The sequence below is a fragment of the Podarcis vaucheri genome (genome assembly GCF_965113315.1).
Source record: "Podarcis vaucheri genome assembly, chromosome: 12".
Classification (NCBI taxonomy): domain Eukaryota; kingdom Metazoa; phylum Chordata; class Lepidosauria; order Squamata; family Lacertidae; genus Podarcis; species Podarcis vaucheri.
In genome coordinates, this window is record NC_138750.1 from 16,182,212 (window position 1) to 16,204,740 (window position 22,529).

At 42.1% G+C, this 22,529-nt stretch overlaps 1 protein-coding gene and 1 long non-coding RNA gene across 6 annotated transcripts in view; one reads left to right on the forward strand and one right to left on the reverse strand.

The window, feature by feature from the left end:
* LOC309515368 overlaps positions 1-22,529 on the forward strand; it is a 33,716-nt gene that overhangs the window by 1,575 nt on the left and 9,612 nt on the right. For 2 of the 5 annotated variants that reach the window (XR_014212423.1, XR_014212424.1), the window contains exon 2: positions 216-293. This is a non-coding gene — a long non-coding RNA (uncharacterized lncRNA). Of the gene's footprint in view, positions 1-157; positions 298-20,793; positions 20,879-22,529 lie in introns of all 5 variants that reach the window. The other 3 variants (XR_014212426.1, XR_014212422.1, XR_014212425.1) reach the window with 3 other exon arrangements.
* BFSP2 (beaded filament structural protein 2) lies at positions 3,263-22,343 on the reverse strand. The gene is made up of 7 exons (XM_082193058.1): positions 20,807-22,343; positions 14,496-14,578; positions 13,500-13,656; positions 10,844-11,005; positions 10,145-10,276; positions 6,437-6,657; positions 3,263-3,499 (listed from the first exon to the last, which is right to left on the reverse strand). Exons 1-7 carry the CDS (start codon positions 21,260-21,262, stop codon positions 3,496-3,498), a joined length of 1,215 nt encoding a protein of 404 aa, XP_082049184.1. The 5' UTR covers positions 21,263-22,343; the 3' UTR covers positions 3,263-3,495.

Below are 22,529 nucleotides of genomic sequence, written 5' to 3' on the forward strand. Positions count from 1 at the left end.
TGGTCTGTTATGTAAGCAACACAAGGACAAAGCAGGGCCACAAAAGGCAAGTCATAAACAAAAAGCAACAAGCTTAGCTGCAAAAAGTAGATTTACGCAAAATGGATTCACCTGTGTTTGGTGTGGCTTCTGCTAGGTAATGTGCATATGATTGTAGTCTAAATAGGCAAATTTTGTAAGCTGCTGTCCTGATACCAGGGCTTTTTTCCCCCCAGCCGAGCTCAACGACTCAGTTCCAGCACCTCTCAAGTGGGCACCATTGCCATTATAAGAGAACAAAGGAGGAGTTCATGGTGAGTTATGGCACCTCTTTTTCTAGGAAAAATAGCACTGCCTGATACTATTGGTCAGTTAGCAAAATTCTACACCGCTGTTCCCTTAGGATTCAGAGAATGCCTCTGCCCAGCTTGTTCAGTAACAAATGTGGCTTTAGCAATTAAAACTAATCCATAAGATAAGGTTGTAAGATACAGTAAGTAGCACTAGCAGGGACTTTGATAGGCTGCAATTTCTTTAAGCATTTTTCTAACTAATGTTTTTTCTAAAATCAACTTTTTTGAAATCTCTTAAGTCATGTTTGATTGGGTGTTGTTGTTTTTTAGCCTTTTCTGCACCAACTTTATGTGCAACAGATTGTGATTTCTTTTATAGTATGGATTTGGCTCCTATTTGCTAGTTTGTTTAGAAATGCATTTGAAGACAGTGCTTTTTGTGGAGACCTTACTGCTTAAAAGCAACAAGGAAAGCTAATAAGGTTCATGAGAAAGACATTCTTTAATTGGGCCCATAAGCTCATGCCTTTTGTGAAATTACTTTGGGGCATTATAGTCAAAGCAGGTCTGCAGAGTAGTTTGGAGGAATGTATATATACCTGTGTTAAGGCCACAACATTGAACTCAGCAGGTCTTACTGCTGACTAGACATGTAGGATTGTGCTGTGTAGGGTGTAGGGTAAGTCTGCATTCTCCATCTTCCAAGCCTTAAAACTGACTAAATACTGTACAGCCTTGTGGTGTCAATATCAAGAAAACTTTTCTCCCACTTTTTGGGTGTGCTGCTTAGCATCCAGCTCGAAGTAGATTTCTGAAGAACTAGAAAGCTTGCTTATAATTTTGTGACATTTTGGTTGGTAATAGTTAAGGTATTTTCCAACTGTGGATTTTGAAGTCTTTAGAATGGATCACAACTTTCCATGCTTTTTAGTGTCTAGTTTTGCTAGTGACCCTGGGGTGTTAGGCTAAAGCGAGGGCTAAGGGCTCTTCAGAGAATTCCAGGAAAATTATAGTATGGTTTAAACGATTTTCATCCAGTATCCTGCCCTCCCTCCTTCGGCCATATTAACATATCTTCACAACTATATAGCTTGCCTCTACTATTTATGCTCTCCTTTTTGTGAAAACACTTACAGACTTTCAGTAAAGTGAAAGACCTACTGTCAGGGTATTGGCGTCAAAGCATTAATTGTTTGGGTATAGAACTGTTGCTTTCTCTACACATTGGTTTACCTGGCCTGAATTTAGATAAACTAAAGGAACAAATCCCACACATCCGCAGAGTGGACCTATTGTGTGCACGTTCCTCAGAGATCCAAATTAATTTAAAATTAAGGCATCATTGTAAACTGTGGTGTGGTTGTGAATGTCTGCGCAGGAGCTTTGTACACCATGATGAGAGATGGACAGATGGGAAGCAGCTGAGAAGTATTACTGGTACTGGGCAACTCAGTGTGAGTTGTGTGACAAACACCAAATTTGAGAGGATTAGTGGTGTGGCTTAGAATGTATTGTAGGATCAAGGTGACTGAGCTTCCATCTAGTGCTGTTGACAATACTCTTGTCTGTTACAAACCTGCTTATATTATTTAATTCTATCAGTTTTCTCTTTTAGATTGATGTGTTCAAATCAAACTTGGTTAGACTCAAAATGTTTCCAATGATCAGACAAAAAGTATTCCCATTCCCATTTAGTAGTATAGTGCAGCCCTCCCCAACCTGGTGCCCTGAAGTTGTTTTGGACTATAACTCTCACCAGGAATGATGGGAGTTGTAGTTCAAAACAGCTGGAGGGCACCAAGTTGGGGAAAGCTGGTGTAGTGAGACAGTACTAGGGCAGTGTGTGTCTGTTTACAGTGTTCTAAAATAATGTCTGGGATCCAAGCCACTGTATCTGTTATTATATATATTTTTAGTAGTTATGCTGTACTTACTGTTTGTATGTTGTGAGCCACATTAAGCACAATTTTGTGGGAAAGTAGCATAGAAATAAACACATGTTTGTTGGTGATGATGGGCCTCTCTGAATCTAGACAATATTTTGAGATTTCATAGCTCCAAGAAACCCTTTCTAAAGGTCAAAATAGGTGAGATGTGGGAAACCTGGGATCAGATCTCCAGGTGTCTTTTTTAAACTTCCAAATAACGATTACATCAGGGGAGTTGAAGTGGATCAGAGGCATGTCACTGGGGGGGGGGGGAAGGATTAAGGTATGTTGCTGCTCCCCCCCACCCCCCGCAAACATACAAAGCTTTTCTCTGTACTGTTTTCTCAATCGAAATCTCTTTCTCTTCCACTCCCCCAGTTGCTATTTGCTTCAGTAGTGAAAGCAGATAGGTCTATACTGTAGCTGTGTGTTTCCTCAGTGGGATAACAACAACTTGAAGAAGGGAGAATTTAGATCAGGAAATGGGCACATGGGCAGGTAAGGGGATAAACTACTCCAAGTCCTGTGCCATATTGGCTGGGACTGGTGCAAATTGGAGTCCATCTTACGGATGACCACAGGTTCTTCAGCCTTGTTCTATAATTTAACAAATATATCTGAGATCCAGTCATATCTCATATAGTTTGGGTAGGTTCATGTTCTAGAACACACTCTCAGTTAAATCAGGGGACTGGCTAGACTTATAGGCCCCCTCCCTCACCATTGCTCCATATGAACTGAGAGTGTAGCCTAGTAAACACTCAATGCTCTTTTGCAGCCATGCATTGCAGAATGCGGTCAGTTATGGTGGACAAATGGAACTCCAGATAACCTTCTAAGGAACTTCAGGAGTGTCCAGAATACAATTTGCAAGTCTCCTCCGGTAAAACGGGACTTTAGAAAGTATTACTCTTGTGGCCTGATCTTTTGTGCCTTTGCTTTAAAAAAAAAAAAAGTCAAACTGAGATCTGTGAGATATATTCTCAAATGAGTGTTGACAAGAATGCAGGATCAGTCTAGTTTTTTTCCAGCAGTTTTTTATATTAAAAAAGAGCCATCAAGTTGAACTGATATTTTATTCTATAATCATATAGGAAGTTTTGAAACCTGTAAGCGAAGCAATCATACGTGGGGATGCCTAGTGCAGTCGGTCAAGCTGTGGCCTACTGAAGTTGACGAATCAAGTTGGAGTAGGCTGCGTTGGCTTTCATCGTTTCCATGGACACTTTTGCCAGTGAGATCATCCTGTGCTTTGAGCAACAATCATTGTCTTCTGAAGACAACAAATTTGAAAATCAGCTGAAAAGTTAAACAAAAACAACACTATCATTATTTGACCATTATTTGACCAAATTGCGGGAGGCAGTGGAAGACAGGAGTTCCTGGCGTGCTCTGGTCCATGGGGCCACAATGAGTCGTACACAACTAAATGACTTAAAAACAAAATCATTATTTCTCCAAAGATAAGCAGACCCGTAACAGTACAAATTGATTTGACGCAGTTTTGGCAAGATGAGCAACAAAATGACGCACACAAACACACACACTTTGTATAAGTCAGCTTTGTGGTTGCAAGTAGAAAGGTTATCACATGCATGATTAAATAGATGCACATATTCAGTGAATATGTGGGCTTCAAGGTCTGGGATGACTATTCTAATCCAAGTTGTCCTTTGTGTTTTTATCAAAATAGTGGATTCAGATTTTTTTTGTGGGGGCGAAAATATGTTCTTCCTAATGAAGAGAGTGGATGTTAAATCCAACCAAGACTTCCAAGACTGATAGGAAAAATTCAGACCAGCTTCATGAGTCAGTTGTCAGAAAAGAAATACACTTGTTTGGAAATCAAATTTTCCAGTGAAAAGGGCAGCTTTTTCTGGCGTATTACAGATGAGAATTCCATTTATGGTAAACCAAAAGCTAGCTGTTCTGCGTAATGTTTCCCATGGAAGACATAATTATTATTTTTAACAGGGAAAACTTTGTTGTTCTTGGTTTGTGTTTGAAACAGTATCCTGAACTATATGTTAAAAGTCATTTTTGCTCTGCAGCCAAATCCTCATACATTGTTTTGTATGTTTTGTCTGTTCATGCCGTTTTGTGTGCTTTATTCAACCACTTTTTGTTGGTAGTTTGGGACCCACAGCAGACACTAATCTAGTAATGAATCAATGCTTTCAATCAAGGCTTCAGTTGTTATGAATTCCCACTAAAGATGAAAATCTAAGTCCTGTATTTTGTGTTGAATTAGAATGGGCTAGCTTTTAAAAATGGAATGTGCTAGTAAATCAAGAGACTAAGAATTAACACAAATAGATGTTTGTTTTGATAAATAATATATATCTCATTTACTTTGCTGAACTGGGACTGATGCTTCCTTTCTGCAAAGAAGAGAATACTTGGTGCCATGTACTGTTAATTTTTTAAAGCTAGAAAATCTGAAGCGATGCCAGTTCTTCAGAAGAGTTATAGGTTTTTCTGATGCAGCATTGTCAGTCTTAACTAGTGGCAGCATCCCAAGGTTGCAGTATATGCAAATCTTGCTCTTTGACTTACCGTGGCTTTCATTGAGGGGTAAAACTTCACTCATGCATAATACATGCAAACAAACTGCGTTATACCTCCACCCACTATTTTGTATCTATGATCTTCTGAAGATTGGGACCAGGGCAGGACCTATATCCCTGAGCTCTGCTGCTTGTTTAGTCTTGCAGTGTTCCTATAAACTAATAGCAAACATCTGAGCGTGCACCCATATGTAGCTAAAAGGGTACAGTCTCATACCCTCAAACATTACTCTGATGAAAATAGGGACATCCCTTTCCATAATTATAATTTTACTATTTATGCCCCACATATCTTACTGGGTTGCCCCAGCTACTTTGGGCGTCTTCCACCTTATATATAAACATAAGGAAACATTAAACATTAAAAAAAACTTCCTTCATTTAAAAAAATGTAAAAAACTGTTGCCTTCAGGTGTCTCAGGGGGTGGATAACTCCATACCTGCCAATATTTCTCCAATGAAAATAGGGACGTCCTAAGGAAAAGCGGGACATTCTGGGGTCAAATCAGAAACTGGAAAAGCTTCTCTAAATCTGGAAGATAGGGACACTTGGAGGGTCTGCAGTCTATACTCAAGAGGGAAAAAATTAAGCCATCACATATGTAAGGATGGGAAGTTGCCAAGATAGATTCCGATGTAAATTGTATATCATATGATCTTAATGTAAATCAGTGTAAAGTATTAAACTTTTTTTTTTTTTTAAAGAAAGCTTTGGGGAACCCCAATGCTTGCAAAAATGCCCCAAAAGTATAAGAAAAAATCCGGAGGAACCCACTTCTCAAAATAGCACAGTGAGGACTACTGTAATCATATTTAATGGTTATGGAATGCGGACTGTTTGAGACAGGAGTGTAGAAAACTGGGGTGGGGGAGAGGGGAATAGCATGTTGATTTTATTTATATTTTGATATTTTAATGAACATTTAATACATTAATGTGAGCTGAGATACTTTGATTAAATAGCGTACCATATATCCTGGAAAGTACATGGCTGACTGGCTGGAACTCTGGACAGGAGCATTTTAAGCTGCAGCTTTTGTTTCAGGTCCACTTGCAGCACTCTTTGCAGAGACCACAAGGGGCAGCCAAAATCAAAGAGGCCCATTCTTTTTGGCAAGTGTGTCGCCTGTTGTGAAAATGGTGCAGCTCTAGGAAACTTTAAGCAATGATGTGGTTTTGACTGGCCGCCTGAGCCAAGCAACAGGCAATGGTACTGTTTGAGCTTCACTGCTGCCAGTTGGGGAGAACTTTGCCATCAAGACTTGAGCCTATTGCACCCCACCCCTTCCTTCAGAGGCCTAAAATTTAAATCTGAAGAGAGGCAGTACTGGAATGACTGGATTGTGCCTGCTGTTTCTGAGGAAGGTGGTGAGTGAGTGGAGAATCTGGTCTGGCCATACCTCGTAAAGAGGAATTGTTCACATATGACTTAGGAATGGAGTATATATATGAGTTCAGTCAACTAGTAGCCGTATTTCCAAATCTGTAACTGAGGCATCAGTTGCACAACAGAATGAAGTTGTTGGCAATGTAATATTATAATGTAGCAATGCTAATATTTGCTAGATCCTGCTTGATTTATCCTTTTGTGTCCACTCTCATTAATTCTCCTCTGGGCACAGAGAAGCGATTATGCAGGCAAGACACAATTCACCATACAAAGAAATACCTGCTCTCTTCTTTGTCTAGAAGGCAGTGGTACGCAGTGATATCTTTCTCCAGCTGTGTTTTAATGGACAGCAGAGTTTCGCGATCCCTCTGCTGCTGCTCAGTCTCCGCTCGGATTTCTCCTACTTCTGCTTCCAGCTTGGTGATGACAGAACCTAAATTCTGAAGCTCTATGTCATGCCAGTGCTTGGAATCATAGAGGGAGTTCTCCAAACCTCTCTTCTGCAAGGACAACAAAATCCTGTTGTAATGTAATTATATATATATATATATATATATGCTTTCGTAGATTTTCACGGGTACAGGAATGCAGGTTTTGGTGTCTTCGGGTGTCTTCCCGTGTAAGAGTCGGGGTGTCTGTGCGACGTTTCGACGAGGTCTCACTCGTCATCTTCAGGCTGGTGCTTTCGGCTTCTTGTTACTGGAACAGAGCAGAATCTGGTGTTTGAGTTCCTATAAATAAATATATAAAGAAATGTTGCAGGCAGGGCCGGATTGAGGTTTGATGAGACCCTAAGCTGCTGAAGGTAATGGGGCCCTTGATATGTCCTTTGTCAACAACAAATTGTCGCTGTTTTTTGTGTTGAATTGTTGTAAACAAAAATTGCCCCTTTCCCTTATGGGGTATCTGAGAGCCCATACAGAGTCCTTACATAGGTTCCCTATTGGTGGGAGAAGATAACAGATCACTAAAGATCAAGCTTACTAGCTGCTTTGCTTCTCAATATTCTCTGGTTGGCCTCTGTTATCTTCTCCCACCAATAGGGAACCTATGTAAGGACTCTGTATGGGCTCTCAGATACCCCATAAGGGAAAGGGGCAATTTTTGTTTACAACAATTCAACACAAAAAACAGCGACAATTTGTTGTTGACAAAGGACATATCAAGGGCCCCATTACCTTCAGCAGCTTAGGGTCTCATCAAACCTCAATCCGGCCCTGCCTGCAACATTTCTTTATATATTTATTTATAGGAACTCAAACACCAGATTCTGCTCTGTTCCAGTAACAAGAAGCCGAAAGCACCAGCCTGAAGATGACGAGTGAGACCTCGTCGAAACGTCGCACAGACACCCCGACTCTTACACGGGAAGACACCCGAAGACACCAAAACCTGCATATATATATATATATATATATATATATATATATATATATATATATATATATATATTTGCTTTCGTAGATTTTCACGGGTACAGGAATGCAGGTTTTGGTGTCTTCGGGTGTCTTCCCGTGTAAGAGTCGGGGTGTCTGTGCGACGTTTCGACGAGGTCTCACTCGTCATCTTCAGGCTGGTGCTTTTGGCTTCTTGATTCTGCTCTGTTCCAGTAACAAGAAGCCGAAAGCACCAGCCTGAAGATGACGAGTGAGACCTCGTCGAAACGTCGCACAGACACCCCGACTCTTACACGGGAAGACACCCGAAGACACCAAAACCTGCATATATATATATATATATATATTTGCTTTCGTAGATTTTCACGGGTACAGGAATGCAGGTTTTGGTGTCTTCGGGTGTCTTCCCGTGTAAGAGTCGGGGTGTCTGTGCGACGTTTCGACGAGGTCTCACTCGTCATCTTCAGGCTGGTGCTTTCGGCTTCTTGTTACTGGAACAGAGCAGAGTCTGGTGTTTGAGCCATCTTCTCAGAAAAACTCTTCACAAGCTCAAGAGGTCAAGACACGAAAGCTTTAGCAACTAATCTACACTTAATGACCCACCCAGTGGTATTCAGAATATCACTCATGAAATCACCCAAGATATCCCTCAAGTAATTAAGGAACAAAAGAAGAAAAGGCACACTAATCTAGGAACTTCCTCTCTGCCCAGAACGTTGGAGGCTATACACCACACCCCTCAACAGTATTTATAGGAACTCAAACACCAGACTCTGCTCTGTTCCAGTAACAAGAAGCCGAAAGCACCAGCCTGAAGATGACGAGTGAGACCTCGTCGAAACGTCGCACAGACACCCCGACTCTTACACGGGAAGACACCCGAAGACACCAAAACCTGCATATATATATATATATATATATATATATATATATATATATATATGCTAATACATATTTTTGGCTTGCCCAACTTGTGCTCTACCAGGGTAAACTCAGCAGCCATGTAGTGTGGTCTCATATGATAAGACAGTGGAGGGCTGCATTTGGTGGTTATAAGCTGGGGGTGTCCGGTGTAGGTTTTCATAGGTGAGAATGCTGAAGTTTGTAACCTTGGCATGTGGAGTGGGACACCTGTACCTTGTCATCTTTCTTTCTTGACAATAGCTCCACACATTAGTTGGCCAGTAATTTTGGAAACTTGAGAGAGGTTAACAAGTGGTGTCTGGAACATTGAGAGGAGCTGTTGGCAATGAGGAGCATGTGTACAAATACTTGAATCCATGCTATAGAGGCTCCGCAGAATGCAACCATTCTGACAGAGGCCTTGTTTGCATGCAACACTAAGCCAAATTGTAGCTTAGGGAGAACAAGTAAGCATGCAGGTATCCAGACAGGTATTCTTCTGGTCTACTATTGCTATGCTACCCAAAGGTAAGCCATGGTTTGGCTTAGCATTTTGTGTGAACCCAGGCTTGTGGGTTTTCCCCAAACAAGCCACAAGCAGTAAACTGAGTACAAATTGGTTCAGCTCATGGTTCATTGTGAGCAAGACAATCACATGTAATTAATAATAATAATGATAATAATAATAATAATAATAATAATAATAATAATAATGTGATAAAACATCAAACATTAAAAACTTTCCTAAACAGGGCTGCCTTCAGATGTCTTCTAAAAGTCAGATAGTTGTTTATTTCCTGATGGCAGGGCTTTCCACTACTGAGACGGCCCTCTACTTGGTTCCCTGTAGCTTCACTTCTTGCAGTGAGGGAACTGCCAGAAGACCCTCGGAGCTGGACCTCCGTGTCCGGGCTGAATGATGGGGGTGGAGATGCTCCTTCAGGTATACTGGGCTGTGGCTGTTTAGGTCAGCACCAACACTTTGAATTGTGCTCGGAAATGTACTGAGATGTCTAAATGTAGTTCTTTTTTCTTACGCATACCCCTAAACATTTTGTGAATCTAAGAAGAAAAGCATTGTCTCTAAATGTAACACTAAGCCACACTGTGGCTTTGCTTCAAGTGGTGTGGCAGAAGCAGGCCTAGTGGAGGAATGAAGCAGCCACAGTTTTTGCTTTGAGTACCCGCACACTCGCTCTATGTCTTTGGCCATTGTGTTTGTCATTGCATGCAAACTGGGCCACAATCCTGAAAAGAACCAAAGGGGCATTACTGATTTCAGTGGAAGAAATTTAAACACTTGCTTAATGCTCCTACTGGAATCGCTGGTAAACAGTTATAAGTTAGCTTTCCAGCTTGTACCCTAAGTTTTATAGCTATAGAAACTGTTTTGAAAAGTGGAGTTTTCTAGCCTTGATGTCCACAAGAAGCGTGTGGTTGCAATTATAATGGATGAACAATGGTTTGTTGAACACATTTGAAAATGTCAGCTGCAATCCTATGCACATTTACTGGGGAATAATTTCCATTGAAATCAGTGGCTTACTTCTGAGAAATCATACAGAAGGATTGCACTGATTCTCTTATAGCATAAGGTGTCAAACCCATATAAAAATAGGAATCTGTTCATCCTGGAAGCAAAAGCCTTGCACCTATAAACAGATACCATTTCTCATTTCTGACTCACCAGAGTTCTCAGTGATTCAGTCTCTGCTTGCAGGCTTTGGATTTTGCAAGCTGTTTCATGAAACTCTACCCTCAGGGATTCAACCAGTTCCTCCTCTTGTGTCCGTACAGATGGTGCTGTTTCTGTGGCTTGCTGACAACATTTAACAGTGACGAACGGGAAAAAAATGCAGATTCTTATTTGCTGTTCTGTTATACCAGGCATCCCTAAACTCGGCCCTCCAAGTGTTTTGGGACTACAGTTTCCACCATCCCTAGTTAACAGGACCAGTGGTCAGGGATGATGGGAATTGTAGTCCCAAAACATCTGGAGGGGCCGAGTTTGGGGATGCCTGCGTTACACAAACATAGCTGCTGGGATTTTAAATCCATCACTTTCTCCTCCGTTTACAGCATATACTAGTATATAAATATTACTCTTGGTTGACAGTGCTGATTGGAGAAAATGGAGGGGAGCGTTATTTCATGGAGTAATTTGGGCAGTATTATTTTTAAGCTTCCCACACACATAATGAATGGGCAGTCCATGCTTGGTAAGCCTGGCTTTCTGGAGAGGTGTTCCATCTCCCTAATCATTTTACATTGCAAGCCTATACATGTCTACTGAAACACAAAGCCCATTGAGATAAATGGGACTTACTCCCAGACAAATGTATATAAGATTGCAGTCTTAGTTACTCTTACCTTGTTTTGTTCTTACCTTGGTGTGGAGCAGGGCACCAGTCTCAGTTCGGTTCCTTTCAATATCTTTCTCCCAATGAATCCGGATTTTTTCCAGTATGTCATCCAGGCCTGTTCCAATGGGAGTATCTAGTTCTTCCAGTGGTGAGACAGCAAGCTGCTTGTAAAGCATCTTGACATCCTGAAAACCACCCACATAAATAAATGGGCAGCACCCATTGAGATTCTAGCAAAAGGAACAATTTCCATTGATGCAACTAGGGAGACATCATTCATGGCTACTGCAGCATTACTTGATTTCTCGTTGTTTGTTTTCTACAAATAGTCACTCAAATGTAAATGCAGTACAGTCAAACCTTGGTTCCTGAACACCTCCGTTATTGTACATTTTGGTTCCCGAACGCTGAAAACCCGGAAGTAAATGCTCTGGTTTTCAAACATTTTTTGGAACCCGAACATCTGACACGGCTTCCGCTTGAGTGCAAGAAGCTCTTGCAACCAATCAGAAGCTGCGCCTCGATTGTCGAATGTTTCAGAAGTCGAACAGTCTTCCGGAATGGATTACGCTTGACAACTGAGGTTTGACTGTATGTGGGAAATTGCAGTCAAACATAAATAGTAAGCATATGGCTAGTTAATGCATGAAGGGGTTAAGATCATAGAACTCAATTAGGAACTCAGAAGTGATGGGGAAGTTAAACTTTTTCTCTTCCTTTCCTCACTCTTTTCGTGCCATGTAACTGATGAGGAAGGATGTGTCTGAGCATGCTTGAAACTGTATTTTGTACCCAAGAGTATTCCATTTGTGTTCTCCTTGCTGCTGCATGAAATAGTGCATGAATCAGACCTTGGATTTTGTAAGTAAAGCTTTTAAAGTGTATGGTCTGTTCATTGTCATAGGGTAGTGAGAGAGGATCAAGTGCTGTTTGCAAAGTAAATGCGATATATAAAAGGCTCTAGCAGCCTATATTCCCCACACTGTACTACTGCTTAACTCTGTGATTGTTTTAAACTTTGCTGGGGGCGCTCTCCCCCTGGGTCAGATCTGTTTCCCCCCCACAAAACGCTTGTATTCTGATTGGAATTACTGATGGTGTTACTGTTCGCAAATAACTATTTCTAGAGCAAAAGCTGTTTGGTGACAGAGAGAGCTCAGTTTTCAGGAGGAACTTTGTTTAGAATTGCTGGAAATGAAATTATTTTCCTCCTAGCCTGTGATAGACATGGCTAGTTGATGTAGAAAGTGTTTCTCATGGGAAGTCTGTGGTTTTTGGTTTTTTTAGTGTATCTGGGTCATTTCACGGGGCCATCTTAATTCCATCAACCTTGATGACTGTGTTGATGATGAAATAGTAACCTAGGTGCTCTGCCATAGCCCCAGATTCTAAAGTGCAGTGCAGTGCATTACTGTTCATATATTATCAGAAGTAAGCAACATTCAGTTCATTGGGACATACTTCCGGGTAGTTGCATATAGGATTGCAGCCTTAGCATGCCATTGCCACTGGCTTTTTTTGTATCCTTTGTAATGGCCTACTAAATTGAGGGAGTCTGGCATGGCTGCTGCATTGTGTTGGGGTGTGTTTTATATATTGTATTCATGTTTTACCAAATTTTGTGATTTGCCTTGGGAGGGTTTTGTTGTGAAAGATGACCTATAGGGTTGTTGGAGAATATCAGAAATGGAAGCAGGAATGGAAATTGCCACAATTTGCATGTTTGTTGGAGGTAAGGAATGGAAATCACACAAATAAACACCAGCGGTATTCATTGCCATATTTTTTCAGTCCACAATTTTTATATAAAAAGTACGTTATTTTTTGCATTCTTGACATTTTTCTTCCACTGAAATTATGTAATTTCGATGAATGCAGGACAGGCTGGAAATCACAGCCTTCTTGCATTATGCAGAGTTCTTTAGATATTTCAGCTGGTATGAATAGTAGATAAAGAATTCTTTGCAGGATCCATTCCTTCTGTTTCCAGTCTGCTTGGTAGAAGGCTTTTTAAATTTTTTTGTTTAAACTAGAAGCTAGTAGTCTGGGTTTCCATGCTGGTCATGGAGAAGTGTACCCATACAGAAACACAGGGTACTAGCCCCCTGGAATAGTAGTAAAAAAATAAAGTTCAGGCTAATAACTTTTGTAGGGAAATTTACAGGGCTCTTTTTAGCCCCTATGGTTTTATGAACAAGAGACAACCTTGCATACATAAAAACCTACATTTCTGTAGAGAGAGCACCCCACGATCAAGGTGTTTCCAAGGCAGCATGTAAAAGTTAAGCTTATCAGTGCACAAAAAGCTTTAACCCCTTGGGGAGAGCAGAGGCTTCATAACCTGAATGTAGCCGAAGTTGTTTTCCCCCAGATGTTTGGCTATAAGGTTATATGAATGTGGACTTTCACGTATGTTTAAATGGCACTGTGTCACACAGAAGTAAAAATAGCAAAGTATGTCAGAGCCTGCTTATTGTTTTGAGATAAAGGCATTAAGTTAAGCTTATGCAAAAAACAAATACAAAAACCACCAATTAAGAGCCCTGCACTGTGACATTAATCGCAAAGTTCAACAATAAACACTATTTTTGGCAGAAGTTAGCCTTTGTTTGGATAGATGCCAGTGAGTCGCCTAAAAAGATATGTTCTAGCCATGTGCTGTTCTCAGCTCCAACTTACCTCTTCATGATTCTTTGACAGTAAAGTTAATTCTTCTTTCATGTTTTCGATCTGGCTCTCCAGATCCACCTTGGTCAAATTAGCATCATCAATCACTTTATAGAGAGAATTAATTTCATCTTCCACTGCCTTTCGGAACGGTTGCTCATTTTCATACCTGCAGAAGAAATGGACAGGACGTTGGGACACTGCAGCCCAGAGCTCAGTCTTCTGGCAGATGTGTTTGTTACAGGGATAGGAAACCTGTCACCTTTCAGATGTTACTAGACTCCAACTCCCACCCTCCCCACCTGGCATATCCAGTGGTGATGGGTGTCTGGGGGGTGGCAGCCTGGGAAGAGGGCAAATCCTCTGACGCAAACACCAAGTTGTGAAACTCCCTCCTTACAGAGGCATATCTGGTTCATTCGCTATACAGTCAAACCTCGGTTGTGGAACGTAATCCGTTCCGGAAGACCGTTCGACTTCTGAAACGTTTGACAACCGAGGCACGGCTTCTGATTGGTTGCAAGAGCTTCTTGCACTCAAGCGGAAGCTGCATCAGACGTTCGAGTTCCGGAAAAACGTTTGAAAAGCATTTACTTCTGGGTTTTCGGCATTTGGGAGCTGAAATGTACGATAACGGAGGCATTTGGGAACCGAGGTTTGAGTGTATAGCTTTCGGCAAATGCCGAGGACATATCTCTCTACCCTGGCCTTTGTCATCTGAGATGTGTGTTTTAAGGGACTATCCTATTCCTGTGACTGTAATCAGTTTTCACTGTTCTTAGTACTTAATCTTAAATTGTTGTAACGGCTGGTGGAGAGCAAGTAATGATGATTATGATAATATTACTAATGTACCACAGTCAAAAGCTCTGTCCCACTGATAGATGGCCTATGAATTGATTCCTTTCATTAGGATTAACCCCTCTACTATTATTCCCAGTCCGAATCTTTCCCCCTCTTCTCTCTCATATCAGTAGAGGAAGAGAAAATTGACCTACGAGAGATTACCTGTCCTTAACATCTTCGGCACAGGCTTGAATATTTTCTGTCTGTAACATAAGCCGGGCATTTTCCATGACTGCATCGCCGACCTAGAACAGTTGAAGCAGTCAAATATAAATAACAAATACAATCCTTCATTGGACCAGACTGAATTTCATCAGCTCTGGACACCTTGGTGTTAATACCCAGTAGATTTCTTGTTGGTTGATATGCGTTAACCAATGGCTTCATGGGAGTCTTGTGAAAGAGCTGTGGCAGTGTAGGAAAAAAAAATATTGGATTATGGTGAGCTATTGGGGGAAAGTGTCTTGCTGCATGACACAGTTGCCAGAAGGAGTAACTTAAAACAAGCTGGAGCTGGATAAAATTCCTATAAATTGTTGTGGTGATTTGGAGGTTTAATCTGAAATCAAGCTGGATTTGAGTTTGTTGGTGTCTTTGGTAACTTCTCTCTCTCTTATATCCTGGTTGTTGGCAAATTGGATTCTAGATTCACAAGGGAAACTGTTTTAATGCTTAGAAACTTGGCAAAGTTTTTATTTTATGGATTATTATATTATGGATGTATGTTCTGTACAATTTTATTAATACTATTGCTTAATACAAGTTTGTCATGGCCTTTGACTAGAATGATAAGCTTGTGAACTGAAATATGTTGATGATTACCGGTATTTCCTGGCATTGTTTCTACTTGTACGTGGCAAATGCTTAAAGGGAGGGTATAATATATTTATTACAATATGCTGTGAATAAATTTGCATATAGGAATGCAGTGGGTACCATCTTGAGAGTATAAAGGGCAGATGGCCAGTGTGTTGCAGTTTTTCTTCCTCTAACATGGTACTAGTTGGAGAGATAACATTTGGGGAGGGCAGTGGAATGGCATGGTGTAGGAATTATTACTTTTTACTATTGATAGGTATGGGTAAGAATTTTGATTATTTGTATTTAAAGGCGAACCTACCTAATTCTCAGTTTCAGAAACAATATGCAAACTGAAACAACCATCCCGCAAAATTTTCTCTGAATTTTTCAGTGCAGTTCTCCAGCCAAGTAATGTGTACAAAAAGACATATACTAGTGTGAAGTGTGCCTAAAAATACACATAATAGTGAAATAATAATAGTGAAATAATAGTGACAATAACATGGAATTATACATTATATTAGCAGGCATTGTTTTGTAAAATGGAGTCTATTAGGCAAAATTGCATTAAAAAAGTTTGTTCTGCTCTGCTGTTAGTGCTCCAACAGCAGTAATACAAAAAAGAAGGGACCCTTGAGAAGCATCTATCTGGAATTCCTCTAACTCCACAATTCTATGCTTCTATGATTCTGCAATATCCAAAGGCCCCCCCCCCAAGTCCCCATAATAGTGGGGGAAATTGCACCAGCCTGGAGCTAGTGTAGTTGTTTTCTCCAGCCACCACTGTTCTTTCAGCCTGACTGGATCTAGAGCAGGCAGGATTTTGAATTTGGTGGTTCCTCCGCCTCGTATTATCCTTTCCCCTTCCTTTTAGCATTGCCCTGACAATGTGGTACTTGCCATATGCAATATTTATAAGTGTTTGCATCAAAAACAGTAGTTAAAAAAAATTTAATCCTGCGGCCCAAACACTTTGTGTCCTTTAAAACATTTTCATCTATCAAATCCTGCAGCCTTATTTTAAATCCAGTCTTCCCACCTGGGATCCCCAGGGTTTGGAAATATGACTGCAGTAAACTATGTCAGGATTTTTAAAAAGGGAATTAAAAATATGCATTTTCACACTTTACGGCTAACAAAAATAACACTTACATTTCCCTCGTGTAATACTAACTGCTTCAGCAGTAAACCTCTCTTGGGAGGGGGGACTGGAATTAGATGGAGATTTTCGTTAATTATTTTTCTCAGCTCACTTTCTTCTAAACTAGAAGGAAGGCTGCAATTTGTAACACCTTGTTCTTGGGTTCAGAGAGAAGTGCCATCTTTTAATTTGCTGCACTGACTGTACACAGCTGTCCTGCTGACTCTGGGGAATATTTTTTTTATCAAAAAGCTCTCTTTGGACTGTTTAATAATGTAACCAGAATTCAAATCTTACGGGCCAATTCTCTCTCTCTCTCTCTCTCTCTCTCTCGTGTGTGTGTGTGTGCGCGCGCACACACACACACACAAGATTTGTAGCAGCTTCCCACAGCATCTAACTATGGTGGAATAGCCCTACAGGTTTTCAGCAACTGCAAACCACTCGCTCACAGGATTCATGCTGTTTCCTGCATGTAGATTTGGCCTTCTGCACAGCTAAGATTGCCAATTTCCTTTGTCTGCATGGACTTAGGAGGTTGCTTGGAGACACATCCACACCATACATTTAAAGCACTATGATGCTGCCTTAATCATGGCTTCCCCCAAAGAATTCTGGGAGATGTCATTAAGAGTTTGTCGAGGGTGCTGGAGGTTGTTAGGCAGCCCATGTTCTCCTCCCCGAGCTACAATTCCTAGAGTGGTTTAACCATCCCTCTTCACAGGGGACTTTGGAGATTTGAGAAGGTGAATAGGGGGTCTCTGCTCCCTTAACCAACTGCAGCTCCCAGGATTCTTTGGGGCAACCAATGTCTGCTTAAAGTGGTATTGCACTTTAAATGTATGGTGTGCATGTGGCCTGGGTCAGGGGACAAAGCCTAGTGGTTTCTGTCTGTTCTGCCTGTAAAACCTGGTGCAAATTCTGCCTGTTAACCTAAGAGAGTGATGGGGAACCTGTGACCCTGCAGATGATGTTCCAGCAGCCCCAGCCAGGATGGCCAATGGTCATTAATAATGATGATGATATTATGTGTACCCCACCCATATGACTGGGCTGCCCCAGCCACTCTAGGCAGCTTGCAACATATATAAAAACATAAAGGTAAAGGGACCCCTGACCGTTAGGTCTAGTCACGGATGACTCTGGGGTTGCGGTGCTCATCTCGCTTTGCTGGCCAAGGGAGCCGGCATACAGCTTCCGGGTCACGTGACCAGCATGACTAAGCCGCTTCTGTGAACCAGAGCAGCTCACGGAAATGCCGTTTACCTTTCCGCCAGATCTATTTATCTACTTGCACTTTGACGTGCTTTCGAACTGCTAGGTTGGCAGGAGCAGGGACCGAGCAACGGGAGCTCACCCCATCACGGGGATTCGAACCGCTGACATTCTGATCGGCAAACCCTAGGCTCTGTGGTTTAACCTACAGCGCCACCCGTGTCCCTTATATAAAAACATAATAAACCATTAAACATTAAAAAGCTTCCCTATTTGCTGATGGGAGTTGCAACATCTGGAGGGCTACAGGTTCATTTTACAGAATACCCTTTAAAGAAGAAAGCCCCCCCCCCCTTGTCCCTGCAAGAAGAAAGCCACCAAACTTAACTGGTTTGTTGAATCGCTTTATTAGAAAATAAAATACATACAGCCTGACTGTTATGCCTCCCTCTTTTCATGTGCCTGTTCCATTGGCACTTTAATTTATTTGTGATAGCTACTATTTACACTGAGTTCTGATGGTGATTTTGACTAGCTTAAAATCAACAAATTGTGGCTTGCTATTTAATACTTCATTAGTATTTGCTGTTTGTACTAATAAAATATTTGTCAGGAATTTAGTATGGTTGTACTGATTGTTGAAACAGTTTGTTCTGTGATTTTGTTAGCTTTGTTTGAATAGCTGCTCTTTTTAGTTGAACTTGACTGCTGTGCAATGTTGTTAGGAGTGTTCATGCACTTATTTATACCTCGAGTCCCTTTGAGTGCAGCATATGCTGCAATAAGGCTTGTAAATCAGCCTTACTTGACTGGTAATGTGTGCCTCTAGAACAGTTTCTTCCTCACTCCATCCCACAACTTCTGGAAGCAGAGAGGCTTCACTCAGAATCTTTTCAGAATATGTAAAGACCAGAATCTTTTCAGAATATGTAAAGACCAGAATCTTTTCAGAATATGTAAAGACAGCATCCCAACCTCTGAGGATTTTACAGAACTTCATTTCTGTCCGGGCATATTGGAAGGCGGTGGACCCAGAGCAATGACTCAGGCAGAGACGCAACAGGCACCCACCTCTCTGGGCCAGTAATGTTGCTATAACTCTGCATTGGGGCACAGTGGTGCACAGCAGAGACTAGTCCATTAGGGTGAATCGGGCACTCCCTCACCAACCTCAGTCTGTCTGAGGTTCAGGGGGATGCAGTAACAGCCACTTCCTCTTCATCAGTCACCCTCCTTTTGTGGCATGGGTATTCCTTTTGCATTCAGAATGCACAACATCGTTGGCAACAAAATGCCAGCCCTTATTCCCCACCCCCACCCTGCCTTCCAATTGAATCTAAATTTACCCCTTTCTGTGGAAAATCAAGTAAGTTTTAAAAAGCATTGCCAGTAATAACCCATTTGTGATATCTATGCAGCCCATTTACAGTACAAGGCACTCTTACCTCCTTCCCCGTAGTATTATTATTAATTTAATTTATATACTGCCCTATACCCGCACATACCAGGGCAGTTTACAGGATTGCTTATAGGACTGAAGCCTTTTAAAATAATAGCAATAATAATGAACATTAACATTTTATATGTGAACAGAACTGTGTTGAGAAGATGAGTGTACAATGGTTTAACATAATTTACACATAACTGACATCAAATTATCTAGGAAATGCACCTGACTGTGAGATGCTATGGAAGTCTATTTAGAAGCAAGTTCAATTGGATTTATTCTTGGGTTAGTTTAGCGTGTATAGGCTAAGTGCAGAGTTATGATTCAAATATTTTACTGCTTGCATGGAAAGTGCTGCTCTTAGTCCCAGCTGAATTAATCCAGAATAACTGAGGACTTTCCTATTTCTGTCTCGTGGGGGTGGAGTGGAAAGAAGTGACCGGAGGGTGTGGTGCCCACATCACAATTTGAGCATTCCAAATGTGTCCATGGGCCCTAAAAGGTCTGTTTCTCTGACCCCTTAGCCTGTTCACCAAAACATTCCCAAGAAATTGTATTAGAGTAGAGCAGAAGTTTTCAACCTTTTTGAGTCCACAGCTCCCTTGACCAACTGCCTTCTTTCTGCGGCACCCCTGTGGGGCTCAGGAGGCCAGTTGTGTCACCCCTTGCCTGCAGAGCTGGCAGCCCCTCACTCCTTTTTGAACACCCTCTTTTGTGGAGTGTTCCCTCAGACTCATCTCATCTCTCCCCTCTCCTTGGGAGTCCTCTGGGCAACCTCAGTGGCTACCCCTGGTCTCTGAGCTGCCCCCTGAAGAGAGATGCCTCCTCACATTGCCCCACAGGGGCCTGGGAAGCACCCCCAGGCCAGCCCCAGAGGCACCAATCGCCTGGGGAGCTTGTAGCCAGGGCTGCTGCAACAAACAGCTGTGCAAGCCTTTGGGAGGCAGAGATGTAAGAGGGCATCAGAGGAAGGGAGGGAAGGAAAGAGGGGCAGAGGCCAGTGTTGCCCATGGCATCCCTATCATTCAAGGTACCTCAGGATGCCATGGCACACTGGTTGAAAGCCATTGGAGTAGAGGCATTCAGGACTTCAGTAGTTCCACAAGATCTACAAGGTGACCATAGTGCTGCAGCAATGATGATTCGATATAGGCGTGCCTTCCTAGTGTTTTAGGGTCATAATTTTTTATTTATTTTGCCCTTTTGCCTCTTGCAGTATGTATGATCATGCTTTAATTTCATATGTGTTGGGAGTTTTTTTTTTAAGGCAGTTTTATAAAATGGGTAAAAATGTCCACAAATTTTAGGTGAAAAAAAGTCTTTTTTTTATTTGCAAAGACCTTGACTGAAAAGTTCCCCTCCATGCTAAACGTTGCGTAAGGGGTGGAAGAAAATAAAAATAAATAAAATTAGACCTTGCTTTTGGAAAATATGACGAATGAAAGCAGCAAATACCACTCAGATGGTATTTCCTCATTACAAACAGCATCAAGTTGGCAATGAGATAACACCAAGAGGATAAACTCGCTGTTTTGGCAGCGTTTCTTTCGTAGTTTTGCTCCTAAATGTAACGACTGCTCTGAAGAGAATTGGCTGACTACGCCAAAGAGGGGAGAGAGAGCTTTCCATTCTTCCCCTCTTGTGCGTGAACCTCCTCAGGGCAAGTCCCATACATAATGCATTCCCCCCCCACACACACAAACACACAGTGAAATGATGTTAATTACTATGAAGATAAAAATTAAAATGTGCCAGGCAGGGTAGCTCTACCCTAGCACGAGGCTGCGTTCTTATCATTGGCATCAGAAACTCTTTGTTCTGGTTAACGATTCGTTCGTCTTTGTCTTTCTTGCCAGTTTTCATACTCACTTGGTGGTAGATGGTCTCCCAGCTCTCTCTCAGGGCTCCCCAGTTGTTGGCGCTGGAAGATTTCTTGTTCAGGTAAACACGGATGCGGTCTTCGAGCTCCTGGTTGACCTGCTCTAAAGCTCTCACCTTTTCAATGTAGTCCACCAGGCACCCATTCAGGCTGTCGTAAGAGAGGCCCCGTCCTCTTTCCAGCCCCTGGGGCAATGGGACAGTAGAGCAAGAGCTACGGAGGCCTTGTAAGAAGACGCTGCTTATACCCAGAGCTCTGCGGGACACCCGGGTGCCCAGGCTGCTGACACCTCCTGTTGGCACAATTCCCACATAAACCCCCGACGGCCTGGACAGGCTGCCTGCCCCACCGATGCTAACCCTACGGCTGGCGGTGCCCGCGCTCTCCGCTGCCGACGTAGAGGGCTGCTGCCCCAGAAAGGAAGCCCTGCGTCTTGTGAAGGGCATGCTGCACCTCGGACTGCCTGCACTAAATGAGCAGCCTCTTCCCTACGTGCCCCTCTGCTGCTGCTGCTGCTGCTGCAGCCGGCGGGTCGAGATCTGCAGAGCGAAGCAGGATTTGGAGGGGGGCTCATTATCTGTGCTCTGTCCCGAGAGCTTCTGGGACATTTCTCATTGTCTTTGGCTGCGTACCACAGGCGTGTTTGTTGGGAACAATTGTTCGGGCCTTTCCCCTCGGTCAGCAATCTATTTCATGAGAATGATCTGTCTGTTGCAAGAGCAGCACATGGAAAGGACAATGTGGTCCAGAGCCTCAATTTGGGCTGGGTAGAGGGCGAGGAGAAATAATTTCTTCCACGTTAAAATGCTGCTTTTCTCTGGGCTTCCAAATGCAGGGTTTACATGTACTGGCATGAGTCCAGCTCGCAGAGATGCCTCTTATATGCCAGGAGCAGATCTAGCTGAATTTAAGCGAGCAGCACTGGTTGTACCGTCCCATCTGATCCTGAGCATCAAAAGGCCCCCTGGCTGTTGACACATGAATGATCATTTTTGAAAAGTAGAGTAGAAGCTTGAAGCAAACTGGCCTGCTACCACGTTGTGTGTGTGTGTGTGTTGCTATTGTAAGTTTCTATGATTGACAGGGATGACCCACCAGCCTAACACTTTCACAGTGATAAGAAAGCAATAAGTAAGTGAAAACTGGCCAATTCTTCATTAAGTCTCTTGTCACTTATTCTGGAGTTCCTTCATATTTTTGCTGGTGACAGAAGCACAAAATACATTCCCACCCACAGAAATACATTGATCATGTGTGATGAAGGGAACAGGCAGGAGTTGGACTTGGCTCCAAATTCAGCCCTGGTCTTATTTTATGGGTGCCTCATCTCTTGGCCTTAGCTCCACATCTCTAAAATGGGAATAACAATCTCCCTCATTTGGTTGTTGTAAGATCAGATACAATAAAAACTGAAAGTGTAGCCTTTGTAAATAAAAATTATAAATAGTACAGGAACAACCTCGCTTGATGAGTCCCGAACCCTCTTAGTTTTGCAGACCAAAGTGCTCAAAAGAAAGCAAGTTTGCTTAGCAGTGTTTGGGACTGGCAGAAAGGGCATATGTCCCCTAATCCATAGGTCAGGAAGACTCGCTCTAAAGAACATGATAAAATTAGCTTAAACGTCCAGCAAGATGTAACTAAAAGCTGATTTAGAATCAGAGCCAAATAAAAATTGGATTTTGGAAGCTTTTGGGAAGACTGGCATAACAATTC